General features: G+C 27.7%; 3 protein-coding genes across 3 annotated transcripts; 1 reads left to right on the forward strand and 2 right to left on the reverse strand.

Annotated features, from left to right (window-relative positions):
- Positions 1–1,030: 1,030 nt before the first annotated feature.
- On the reverse strand, positions 1,031–3,052 carry ELE39_003739 (heat shock 70; the record flags this gene model as incomplete). Its single annotated transcript, XM_067346884.1, has 1 exon — positions 1,031–3,052. One exon carries the CDS (start codon positions 3,050–3,052, stop codon positions 1,031–1,033), a length of 2,022 nt encoding a protein of 673 aa, XP_067199675.1.
- A 1,780-nt stretch (positions 3,053–4,832) lies between these two features.
- ELE39_003740 (uncharacterized protein) lies at positions 4,833–11,642 on the forward strand (the record flags this gene model as incomplete). The annotated part of the gene is made up of 1 exon (XM_067346885.1): positions 4,833–11,642. The coding sequence occupies one exon, from the start codon at positions 4,833–4,835 to the stop codon at positions 11,640–11,642; it is 6,810 nt and encodes a 2,269-aa protein (XP_067199676.1).
- Positions 11,643–11,890: 248 nt separating this feature from the next.
- Positions 11,891–13,396, reverse strand: ELE39_003665 (uncharacterized protein; the record flags this gene model as incomplete). The annotated part of the gene is made up of 1 exon (XM_067346810.1): positions 11,891–13,396. One exon carries the CDS (start codon positions 13,394–13,396, stop codon positions 11,891–11,893), a length of 1,506 nt encoding a protein of 501 aa, XP_067199601.1.
- Between the last annotated feature and the right edge of the window lie 585 nt (positions 13,397–13,981).

Raw genomic sequence — 13,981 nt, forward strand, 5'->3', positions numbered from 1 at the left:
CTAATCATTCAGTACTTTTACTTAATTTGAACCACCTTACACTAATCACCTAGTTTCTCTATTTACTATATCACAACTAAAAATTTGAGATTTTTTTTACTTTGTTTGGTTTATTAAATTCTTCATTTATTAATTACAGACTGAAAATTACTAACCGCGTTTGGCGTCTAATTTAAATATATTATTATCAAATTTGAAGAAGTAATATTTCAAAAGAGAAAGTTTTAAAGCCCTGCTTTCTTCTTAAAATAATAATAATGAATATTATTATTGATATTTATCTATAAAATTCAGAGGAAAGTCTCTCTAAAACATTTTATCAAATTATGGAAATTCTTCACATATTTTTTTTATTTCAAAACTAGTTATAACCTCCTTCCTCCCCACACATTTACACACTCAAAATAACTCTATTCTAATTATTACCTTTTACTTCTGTAAATGCATGTTTTTGCCGCCAATCCCTCCTTTTTTGAGTTTACACGTTCAGATCGGAAAATATTTTGAGACGAAGTGTCTTCCGCATGGCAGTGCAACCATAGATACACTATGTTTAGGTGAAATCGAGATAAACTCATAATCAATTGAATACATTAAAAAAAGAACAAAGAGCTGGTACTACTCTAAATTATAAGAGAAACATAAAATAACATAGTTACAAAAAATCACTTAAATGACTAATCTTCATTAACAGTATGTTCAATATCACCCAGCCAATAGACTAAACTAAGCACTAGAATTCTCAAATAAGCAAAAAAATATACTTCGTCTCAAACTATCCAGATCTTCGGCTTTCTCTTTTCGAAAACTTGGATCAATCATGACTACCAAAAGCCAGAAAATGCCAAATTTATGGCGGGAAATCTGGTAGAATATTATTAACGCTCATATAAAGAGCCTAGGCTAGATAGAAAATGTAGTCTATAGGCAGAGTGTGCTTTTCTTCTTATTTTGGTAAAAATAGATCGAAATTGAAAGAGTAAATAGTCGTTTATTTCTCTTTCTGAATGCTTTTTAATGACCAGAACAATTAGTCGACTTCTTCAACAGTTGGACCATTAGATCCTGGCATACCACCTGGCATACCACCTGGCATACCACCTGGCATACCACCTGGCATACCTCCTGGCATACCTCCTGGCATACCACCTGGCATACCTCCTGGCATACCACCTGGCATACCACCTGGCATACCACCCTCAGCAGAGTAGATCTTCATCATGAGTGGATTCATATGGGTCTCAATTTCTTTTTGCTGATGCTCAAACTCCTCCTTTTCAGCAGTTTGGTTGTGCTCGAGCCAGTCAAGAGCCTCCTTGATCTTCTTCTCAGCCTCATCAATCTCGGATTGAGAAAGCTTCTCTTTGACCTTTGGTTCTTGAATGGTGTTTCTCATGTTGTAGAGGTAGTTCTCTAAAGAGTTCTTAGCCTCAATCTTGAGTCTGTTTTGCTCATCCTCACCCTTGTACTTCTCAGCATCATTAACCATGCGTTCAATATCATCCTTTGATAATCTACCCTTATCGTTAGTAATGGTAATCTTGCTGCTCTTTCCGGTGCTCTTATCAACAGCAGAGACATTCAAGATACCATTGGCATCAATATCAAAGGTGACCTCAATCTGTGGCACACCCCTCGGTGCTGGTGGGATACCATCAAGATGGAATTTTCCGAGGAGGTGGTTGTCCTTAGTCATAGCTCTCTCACCCTCATAGACTTGGATTAAGACACCACTTTGGTTATCAGCATAAGTAGTGAAGACTTGTGTCTTCTTTGCTGGGATAGTTGTATTACGCTCAATAAGCTTGGTCATAACACCACCAGCAGTTTCTAAACCGAGTGATAATGGAGCAACATCCAACAACAAGAGATCCTGAACGGCAGAGGATTGTTCACCATTTAAGATTGCAGCTTGAACAGCAGCACCATAAGCAACAGCTTCATCTGGATTAATTGCTTTGCATGGCTCCTTACCGTTGAAGAATTCCTGAATCAAAGCCTGAACTTTTGGAATACGGGTAGAGCCACCAACTAAGACAACATCATGTACAGATCTCTTGTCCATACCAGCATCCTTGAGAACTTTCTCAACTGGAGCTAAAGTTGCACGGAAATAATCAGCACAGAGTTCCTCAAATCTAGCTCTACTAATGGCAACTGAATAATCAATACCTTCGTAAAGCGAATCTAATTCAATAGTAGCCTGGGTGGAAGATGATAAAGTTCTCTTTGCACGCTCGCATTGAGTTCTTAATCTTCTTAAAGCTCTAGCATTTGTAGTTAAGTCCATACCTCTATTCTTTCTCTTAAAATCTTGTACACAGAATTCTACAAGTCTGTTATCAAAGTCTTCACCACCCAAGTGAGTGTCACCAGCAGTAGCCTTAACTTCAAAAATACCATCCTCAATAGTTAATAATGATACATCAAAAGTACCACCACCTAAATCGAAGATCAAAACATTTCTCTCACCGGTTCCTTTTTTATCAAGACCGTAAGCAATAGCAGCTGCAGTTGGCTCATTAATGATTCTCATTACATTCAAACCAGCAATTGCACCAGCATCCTTTGTTGCTTGACGTTGTGAGTCATTGAAGTAAGCTGGTACAGTAACTACAGCATTCTTAATTGGGCGACCCAAGTATGCTTCAGAGATTTCCTTCATCTTTTGTAAAACCATAGCAGAAATCTCCTCGGCATGGAATTCCTTCTTCTCACCCAAATAGCTTACACTAATGATTGGCTTGTCCTTTGGACCTCTAACTACTTTAAATGGCCAGTGAGTCATATCACTTTGTACTGCCTGGTCATCAAATTTCCTACCAATAAGACGTTTAGCATCAAAAACTGTATTCTCTGGATTTCTAGCAACTTGATTCTTTGCTGCATCACCAATGAGACGCTCAGTTTCTGTAAATGCTACATATGATGGTGTTGTACGGTTACCTTGATCATTTGGGACAATATCTACCGTATCATTTCTCCATACACCAACACATGAGTATGTGGTACCTAAATCAATACCAATAGCTGGACCTTCAGATGTTGACATCTTGTTTTTTTTGAGTTTCGATAAGAATTTATTAAATCAGTTAAAATGAAATAAACTATTTATCTAGTGAGTTGGGGTAACTTGTATTTATTTTTAAATACTTACGAGACACATTGACTTTTCCCCTCATAAATAGCTGTGTCTATTATTTCTTATTTTTTTTCTGACATTATGCTATTCATTTTTTACAATTAGATTAATGCTTGCCATTTTATACGTACTTAATTACTGATTATCGTAATACATTATTTAATACCTTTTACATTTTCTTATTTATTTTGATTATTTAACTATCACTTTTAATATTATTGTGTCTCAGAATTGCCGCCAAACATTTTATTTCATATTATTGCGCAATTATTAATATAAAAATTACTTTTTATAAAATAGTAACTTTTAATTGGCGCCTAAACATTTAATATTTTCCATTATTGCTATAAATTAAAAAAAGAAGAAAATCATTTCAAATTAATTTTCTCCAATTACTTATTTTTATCACATTGAGATTGAACCTATATTTGAATTTTAATTAACCAACGCCTTCAAATTACCCTAGAATAATAGTAATTTTTTTATACTTGTGTCATTTTCCTCCATTACACTATTCCCTCTTCTTATTATTCTTCCTCCTTCATTTCTTAAATAAATCATCTCTTCGATTTCTATTAATAATTTAATGTAGATATTTGACTTTTGCAGCTAACCGCCACACTGTTTTTCTTATTGATTATGTCCATAATTGCATGCAGTGCATGTAAGATTTGCACTGCAACTGTAAATAATTTTATAATAAATTTAAATTACTTTTAAAAAGGGAAATGAATTACATTTGTAAACTATAAATAATTATAATCATTTACTAAAATAATAATAGTAATTATAAACAAAAAATTGTAATAAACAGGTTAGAACAGTGATCGAATCAAGTTATATTGGAATTCACATAGAATGTTAGCCTTGCCAAAACCAATATTTCCATTTATAAATTATATTAATAAAAAAAAAGTATATATTATAAGTTAAAAAATAATATCTTCGTTTTATGGCAAATTTAAAGAAAATAAAATTTTCACAAATTTAATTATATTTTTAAAAGCTGGCCAATATAAAGAGTATATAATAAAGCTAAAGTTGGAAAGATGTAAAAAAAACAATAAGAATCTTTGATTTAAATCAACTCATTTTAAAAAGGTTATTTATTTCATTATGACATGAAAATTCATCATTCAGCCCATTTTTGCAAGTATTAATAACAAGAACTGAAATTAATGTGAAAATAAATTAGCAAAGAAAATTTCTCAAGTAATGCCTAATACTGGCGCCAAAAGTGCGAGAATTTAACATGGTAAGAGAAAAAATAAAAGAAATAGATATTTTGAATCAAAGTAATATTCTTTCTTTTTTTTAAATGAGAGAGTAATCGAAATAAATAAGGGGCAATTTCTTAATAATTTCTGTGTGCAATCACGGTTTTCTTTTAACAAGAAAACTATATATATGTATGTGGAAATAATCTATATTAATGATAAGTAATTAAACAAATTTGAAAAAATTAATAAAAATTTGGTAATCAACAAATTAATAATAATTCTGTCCCAGACAATCTTTAAAGCTGTATATTTATTACTTTTTAACAATATTTACCTGAATGAATAATTTATCTTTATAATATTAATATTAATATATATATGTATATATATATATATATATATATATATATATTAATATTTACATCCTATTATAAGAGACAAACCAAAATAATAAAGATAATTAATGATACATGGTAGATAATACTAATAATGAATTCCACGATTTTGATCAATACACCAGTGCAATTGCACATCATACACAAAAAACAGTCTCTAGAATTATTAAAGAATGGTATTTGTATACTCTGAAAAGAAAGATATTATTAGAGTTGGAATCATATGTGGGAAATGGTAGAAGGAGAAAAACCAAATTAAAAGTTTTAAGGGACTGGTTTGAGCTTTCAATGAGACAAAGACTAAATACTGTCAAAGAGGAATATATTCTTAGAAAGAAAAATGAACAAATTTTGAAAACTTGTCTGAGCTATTGGTATAAAGAACATTATTTAATCAAAAGAAATGACTTTAAAATACATTCCTATTTAAAAAAGATGCATTCAACTCACTTAATAAAGGAAGTCTTTCAATTGTGGTATTTTCAGTTAATAAATAATAAAAAATATCAAAAGTTTCAAAAAAATACCATCCAAAAAAAAGCTTTTTTTGGATGGTATAATGAATATATTAAGACTTTAATGATAAGGAATTATATAGAAATTAACAAAAAAAGAAGATTGATATTAGGTTATTTGCAATATATTAGATGGAAGAAAAAAAACAAGGAAATTAACAAAGAAAAGTCCAATTCTATTAAGAAAATCATCTTAAGCAAATTTTTTAATAATTGGGTAATATTAGTACAATATTATATGAATAAAAGATACACAATATTAGAATGGCAAATCAATCTTGTAAATAACAAAATGTTACAAATATTAAAAGCATGGAAGATTGTTATTTTGAAAAAAAAACAAGAAAAGTATAAATATAATCTCCTTAAAACAAAAAATGAAAATTATACTCAGCTTATCGTATTTAATTTGTGGTATATATTGGCTCAAGAAAGTTATAGAGACAAAACTATGTTAATTATATCAGGACTATCAGCAAGACGACAATTATTGATGAATGGTTTCTTTTCACTTAAAAAATATATAATTCATAGAAGAAAGTCCAAAATTTTAAAAGAAAAATCTGCTCTATTCTTGATCAACTATGTATTAATGGTATTTAAAAGAAATGGAAGTAGTTATGCAAAACATAAAATCAAATTACAATATGCACATCAAATTCTTGAAACCAGAAAAATAAAAATATATTGGGAAAAATTGATACAATATGTTAATTCTGTTAGAATTATCAAATCCAAATTCCAAATCATAAATCTTAATTATAAAAAAAGTATTCTACAAAAAACTTACAAAATTTGGAATTATGTCTGGTTTAAAACTGTAACTAATCAAATGATTGTGAATTGTATTCAAGTAAAAATTGCAATCAATATTAAAAGAAAAATACTTCATCTCATGATATATATCTTTAATATTAGAAAATTACAATTCTGGAAAATATTTCACTCATTAATCATTAAAAAATTAACTCAAGGATTTGAAAAATTACGTATTAATATGTTATATTCTAAAAGTCAAGAAAATATTGAAAATCATCTTGGTGATCAAATTCTTCAGAGTATTATCATTAAGCACTGGAGAATCTTGACATTTGAAAATCAAAAAATTCATCATTTTCTCTCCATAATTATGTTATATAGATTTTTACTATTCATGAAAAATTATTCCAAAGTCAAGAAAAAGGAAAATGAAATCTACTCGAAAATTAAAATTAATATGGAAATTCGAGTATTTGAAATTTGGAAACTTTTATCAAAAAAAAAAAAGAATTTAAACATTATATTGAAAAATACAAGTATTCAAGAAATATACAAAAAAATAATTATCTCTAGTTACTTTAAAAGCTGGTATATTAATTATTATAAAAAAAGAAAACTATTCGATTTTATCAATAAAAAGGAAAATCTTTCAAAGAAACTCATCTTTTATTATTGGAAACTTTATTATATAAAAAAATCAATTACAAGAAATCATTATGAAAAATTATCTAAAAAGTCCAACATTATAATTCTAACTCAATTCTTTGCAATATGGATAAATAAATACAAGAAAAACAACGAAATACGCTCTAAACTTGATGAATTTATTAAAATTCATCAAAAAAGAAGAATTCTCATTACATTAGTAAAAATGAAGCAAATAACTATTGAAAGAAAAATTAAAAGACAAGTTTTAAGTCATTTATTTGAAAAATTGGAAAAGTTTATTATTTCAAAAGTTTGGATTAAAATTAAAGAAATTTATCTTATTAGCAAATCTTTACACAAAATTTCTGACAAGTATTTTAATCATATTCAAAATAAAAGGTTAAAATTAATATACAACCATTGGAGATTTGTTTCTTATAAAATTATTAAAATCAGAAATCAACAGAAATTATCTCAAGAATATTATAGAAAAATATTAATTCATCGAATTTTTCAAATATGGAGAAAGTCTTTTAAAGATGAAATCATTCAAAAAACTATAATTATTGAGAATATCGAACATTTTAAAAAAGTTAATTTTGTTAATAAGCTAAAAATTATTATACACCTTTGGAGATTAAGAGTATTTAAAAATAAAGAGTATAAAGAAAAAGAAAGTATAATTCAACTTAAAATGAAAAAATCAACTTTCACTATGATGATTAAGTTATATAATAGAATTAACTATTACAAGAAAAGAATTCTGGATTCTATACATTATGAATTTATTAATTCTTTTGTATTTAAATTACAATATAATAGAGTAATAGAAATGAATCAACAAATAAGTATTACATTAAATATATCTATTGAAATGTATATTGATTATTCCAGATTAAAAAGAGGAATGGAATTGTGGTTGAAAACAATGGTTTTTAGAATAGAACAAAGAAGAATACTGCAAAGAGAAATGAATATAATGGAAATTAAAATGAATTATTTTAGATTAAGAAATTCATTTCAAAAATTGTATCAATGGAAATTATATATAGATGAAAAATATTATGAAATTCATAACAATATTAATATTAAAATATGTAGAAATGTCATAATAGAATTAAAGAATTTCACAAAAGAAACAAGATTTACAATACAAGTATCGGATTTACTATATCGTAATATTATCATGAGAAAAATATTGGATGCATTAGTTTATTGGAGACTTGAGAGTAAGTATCAGAAAGAATGTAGAAATAAAAAGAAATTACTTGAGGATTATATTAATAAAAAACTATTATATAATATATTTATTGGTTGGAGAAGAGAGAGTGAAGATTATATAAATTATTTTAAGTTAATAAAAAGCATAGAATTTCCAATAAAAAAGAGAGTTATCGTTATTTTAAAATGTAATTATATATCAAGTAAAATATTAGGGAATAATTTGAGAATTATAATTCAAGCTTGGAATTATTTAACAAACAAAACAAGATTATTGAAAGAGAAGAGTGAACATTTTTTGAATCATTATATTTTAAAAAGATGGATGGAAAGATTATTTAAAGAATGGAGAATTAAGTACTTTCAAAAGCTTAATATATATGAATTTTACGATAAAGTTATAATAAAAAGGCCAATAGAGAGAGTTCTTAGTTATTGGTATAATATAACAAAAGATAGATTGAATAAAGAAAAAGAATTAGCAAGAAAAATTTTAGATAGAGAAAAAACATTTTGTTTGAAAAGTATGATAATGATTTACAAGATGAATCGGTTAAATTGTGGAATTAGTTGGGGTATTGTTAAAAGAGTTTTTAAAATATGGTACAAGTTAATTATAATAGAAAAGTTTAAAAAGATTAAGATATTAAAAAAATGTATGGGATTTTGGAGAGATTATTCGGAGAGAAAAATAATATACAAAAATAGGATTAATTTTTTAATACACAAAACTTCAAAAAGATTAATAGAAGATTATTTTTCTAGATTGATTTTATTATATAGAAAAAGAATAAATATTAAAAAAAAAGGTGAATTTATTAGATTTAATAGAATATACAGAAATAAAACAAGAATAATTGAGATATGGAAATTAAGATTAAGAGAAAGAATCAAGAAAAAAAATGATTATCAATATTTATTGATAATACATAATAATTGTATATTAAAGATGACAATAAGAATTTGGAAGGAAAGAATGTTAAGGGAGGAGAAGTTTAGATTAATAATATACGATCAAGAAATAAAAAGATTGTTTAAGATAAAAAGTCAAATATTTAATTATTGGAAAAGTATTTGGAGACCACATCATTATATAAAAGTATCAAAGGAATTTATTAAGATTTTTAATAGAATAATATTACATGATTCATTTCATAAGTTACTTAGGGTATCGTTTTATTCTTATACATATAATAAGGAGAATGGTAATTTTACAAGTATAATAAGTAAGAACAGTAATAGTATTGGTAAAGATAATTTTCAAGTTGAGATAGAGAAAAGAGTTGGATATAGTTATTATATGGAATGTAAATGCAGCAAGAATGAGTTAATAAGAGGATTATTATTATTAAATGTTAATAATAAGTTATGGATAATGAATATATTGTCTAAAGTAGAGCATTTAAGGAATAATACAATATATGAGATGTTAATAAGAATGAGGGAATATGTAAGAATAAGAAAGAATTATGAGAATGGTATAAAAGAATTTGAGAATAATTTAAGGAGAATGATATTATCAAAAGTTTGGATTCAAATGTTTGAGAATACAACAAGAATATGGATGATAAGAAGATTAATAAATAGGTTAAGAAAAAGGAAAGAGGAAAGAATAAAGAGGGAATTATTGGTAAGATGGGTTAATAAATATAATGAGAGTATTAGAAATAAATTTATAATAGAATATATGAGAATAAGATATGGGAATACAATAAAGATTAAATGTTATTTGATTTGGTCAATAAAATTTGAGATATTAAAGAAGAAGAAAGTATTAAAAGAGAGATATGAGAGATATATAAGAGATTATGTATTAGAATACACAATAAGAAGGATGAATGAATATTACTTGTACAATAAATGGGTGATTTGGTGCAAGAAAGCTTATGATAGAATAGAATGGGTACATGATTTTAGATTAAAATCATTATTATTTATAAATTGGAGAAGATATTCAATAAAACAGAAATTTTTAAGGGATGGATTATATTTATTATATAATAGAGTAAAGAGGAGGAAGATTGGTGATATAATGATTGGATGGTTGAATAGGATTAGAGTATTATTAATAATGAGAAAGGAGGCTGAGAATTATTATTTGAATATAATAATTAATAGAAGAATATTTAAGGAATGCTTTAATGTATGGAGAGGATTAGCATTAAGGTTGAGATATCAAAAAATGAGAATTTTGGAATATTTGGAGAATAAGAGTAGAAATTTGAAGATCACTTGTTTTAAACTTTGGAGATTTTTTATTTACTATAGAAAGACAAGGAATTCAAGATTTGAAAAGATCACAAATATAATAAAATTGAATCATTTAAATATGATGGTTTATAGAATATTTTATTCTTGGAAGTTAAAGACAATAGAATCAAGATCTTTAAAGAATTCAATTTTTTCATTTTGGAATTCTGGTATGGGTTGGGATAGTGGTGGAAGGGAAATAGAAGGAGCAGGAGGGAGAGGAACAGAAGGGAAAAGGACAAGCGAACTCATTTCTCCATCTACTTTTAATTCTCCTTCTCAATACTCGTTGGAGTTTTCAGTGAGTTCTCTTTCATCTAAGTCAGGAGAGGAGTACAAGGGGGAGAAAAAAGAAGAGCAGAAGGATGAAGATAAGGGAAAGAAAAAGGAAGATGAAGGTGATGAGAAAAAGAAAAAGGATTTTGGATTTATGAGTATATTTTCATCAAGTGGTAATTCTTCTTCAGAGGAAGCTTCTCCAAAATTGGCATTAACTCATCAAGATGATTGGAGCGTATTTTATGAAAAGGAAAGCCAAGAACAACCAAAGTATGAGAATTCATCTCTATCTGCTCGTGGATATGTCAACAAACTACTTTCCTCTTCTTTATCTTCTTTGTCGGTCGTATCTTATGCTTCAGCCTCAGCTTTGACTCCTGCTTCAACTTTGGCTCCTGCTACAGCTCTGGCTCCTGCTTCAACTTTGGTTTCTGCTCCAGTTCCAGTCACAGAATCCCCATATACTGAATCTCGATATTCCAGTTCTAAGACTAGGAGATCTCCTACCTCTTATGCAAGAACTGCAGCGGCATCCTCGCCTTTTCCCCAGTATTCTGTGGTTTCTTCCTCTTCCTCCTCTTCCACAGATTCTCCATCGTATTCAGATGGAGATTTGGAAATTGATGAGCTTCACTCTGCAAATACGGTAAAGATAAATAAGAGAGCTCACCAGGGTCAAACTCTTCTAAACTGGAATTCACCTCCGCCATCCCCATCCCCTCCATCTTTACCACAAAAACCTCCACTACCTCCTCAGTACTCAAGTTATAAATCTCCAGATTCAATTAATAATGATTCGATAATAAGAAATCGATCAAATTTATCCTCAAAGTTGCCCCTTCCATTTCCAATTCCTTCTCAACAACCACAAATACAACTAAATCAAGATTTAAAACAGCCGTATAATTCAAATTCCACTCCTTCTTCTTCCTCCTCCTTCCCACATTTTTCTGGCTCTAAGAAAATTAATGACGATCCTAATTTATTAATGAAACTTGATACTGATACAAATCAAACAATTAAAGATCTTCCTCAAGATCCTTATCATATCTCAAGTTCTAGTCCCATCTTAAAAACCACAAAGGCCAACTTAAACTCAAACCCTAACCTTAAAAACCAACTCAAATCCACTCATTCTCGAAATAATATATTCTCTTCACCCTCTTCATCTCCTTCTTCACCTTCACAGTCTTCATATCACCACCATTCTTAATGATACTCTTATCATCACTAATCGTCATCCTCTATAAACTTCACCACCACCGATAATTCCCCGCCTTTTGTACATGTATTCCACAACTTGCATGCAATTGACACGTAATAATCGAGGAAAAAAAGAATAATTTTTTTTTATCCACATGCAAATTATTATTATTATTCTAAGACCTATATTAAATAAGTAAGACAAAAATTATAATTCTATTCTTTTTTTATTCTTACAATACATGCTTGATTTTATATTCAAGCACTCATATCTAAGATAAATCCATATTTTATAGAGTCAGGATTATTTAACTTCCGAGGATCGATTTGAGCTCCAAATGTTGCTGAGATATTTCTTGTAAAGTTATGAGTTAAAGAATATGCCATTTTTAAATTATTCATTATTTTAAATCTTAAGTCGGTACTCTTTACATTACTAATATTATCACTATCACCAACATTAGTACCATTTTCTAATGATAATTTCTTGTCAAATAAGCTACAAATGTCACTGTTAGTATTATTATTACTATCCATAGATCCAAAAGAAATCTTTCCTCCTATTGTATATTGTACTTTCTCTGAAAATTTAGATAAACAATTCTCATAATAAGCTTTTGAACCTTTATTCTTAGACATTAATGTTAATCCATTATCTTCAATTTGTTGATTATTATCTCCTCCAATTAAGTTTACTCCACCATTGCTATTTCCAGTGTTATAAGATACCATTAAACCTAAAGTTAAATAATTTCTAATCAAATTGTTCAAAATTAATCCTCCTGTAAATCCTGATAATTTATTATTATGATTATTTGTATTAGTTTGCAAAGATAAAACATAATTTGGAGTTGGAATTGAAGCTGAAGTCAGTGATGATGATTCTTTTATTCTTGAATTTAAATCGTTGTTGTCATTATTAAAAGTTATATTACTCTTAAAACGTGATCCCAAACTCTCTTTCTTATGTATTAAACCTTGATGATTTAATTGTCCAAATCCCTTAGAAGAATCTTCAAAAACATTCTTGCAAGATCCCATAAATAAAGGTCCTTTAAGCATTAATCCCATCATTATTTTCATAGAATTTCTATTATTATTATTACTACTAATATAATGCAAATTCACATTCGATGAAGATATCATTGCTCCAAGACTTAAACTATTAACACAAGAAAACGGTCTTAAAGTTACTGTATTGCTCAACATCATACCAATACTATCTTTATTTTCCTTATTCAACTTATTTACACATCCTAACGTTCCTATAGAAGGAGATATTCTAAATCTTGACTGAATATATCCACTTTGAATATCTCCTCCAATCTCCAAACACCCTGATCCGCTATCAATATTAGATGATCCTGACACTTTTGGAAATCTCTCATATTTTGATATTAAACTTACTCCATAATATGGTCTGGTCTTTACTTCCATTATGGAAATCCCATTCATATCCATTTTTGTTTCCATTTGTGTTGAATAAATATTACATTTTAATGTTGAATTTCCTTCTAATGTAAATATCTGTTTACTATTACTAATATTATTATTGTTTTCTCCACAACTTCCATTTCCTTCATCACAACATTTTACCTTATTTCCATTTTTTTCTCCATTTAACGAAGATGAAATATTATAACTAAATGACGGATTCTTGCAAATACTTGAAAGATTTAACTCTAACAATTTATCCTTTTCTGTTGGATATTTGGACTTGAATAATCCTATCACTTCTTTATTAAAATCTCCAACTAGTACCATTATCTTTTTTTTTATTATCTATATTTAATATATTTAGTTATATATTTACTCTTTTTAATTTACTAATTTAAGTCCAAAATCCAAATTGATATTTTTATTATATTAAAACCTAAAAGAAAAAAATCTCTAAAATCAATTCAATTGATATCCCCCTAAAAATTCCATTTAATTAATACTCTTCTTTATTTACCATCCCCCCCTCCCCTCTCCCCCACAAAATCAAACTCACTACCAATCCAATTTCTAATCCCAAATCTTTCCTATATATAATATTCTAAATGTAAATATAATATTAATAAATTATCCTGTATGAAAATCTTCCTATTCATTTATCCCACATTCATAATAGACTTGATATTTTACTTTAATTCTACCCAAAACTACTCCACATAATCTTGAAAACCTATTATTATTACTATTAAAAGATGAAAAAGAAAAAGAGATTTATTATATAGAAAATATCAAATTATTCCCTCCTCAATATATATACATTCATTTATATATATTATATAAATAAATGAATGTACCGTTTTTTTTGTTTGTTTAAATCACTATCCCCCTATTTTCTATATTATTATTATTATT

This window comes from Cryptosporidium sp. chipmunk genotype I (genome assembly GCF_004936735.1).
Source record: "Cryptosporidium sp. chipmunk genotype I strain 37763 chromosome Unknown contig_8, whole genome shotgun sequence".
NCBI classification, from domain to species: domain Eukaryota; phylum Apicomplexa; class Conoidasida; order Eucoccidiorida; family Cryptosporidiidae; genus Cryptosporidium; species Cryptosporidium sp. chipmunk genotype I.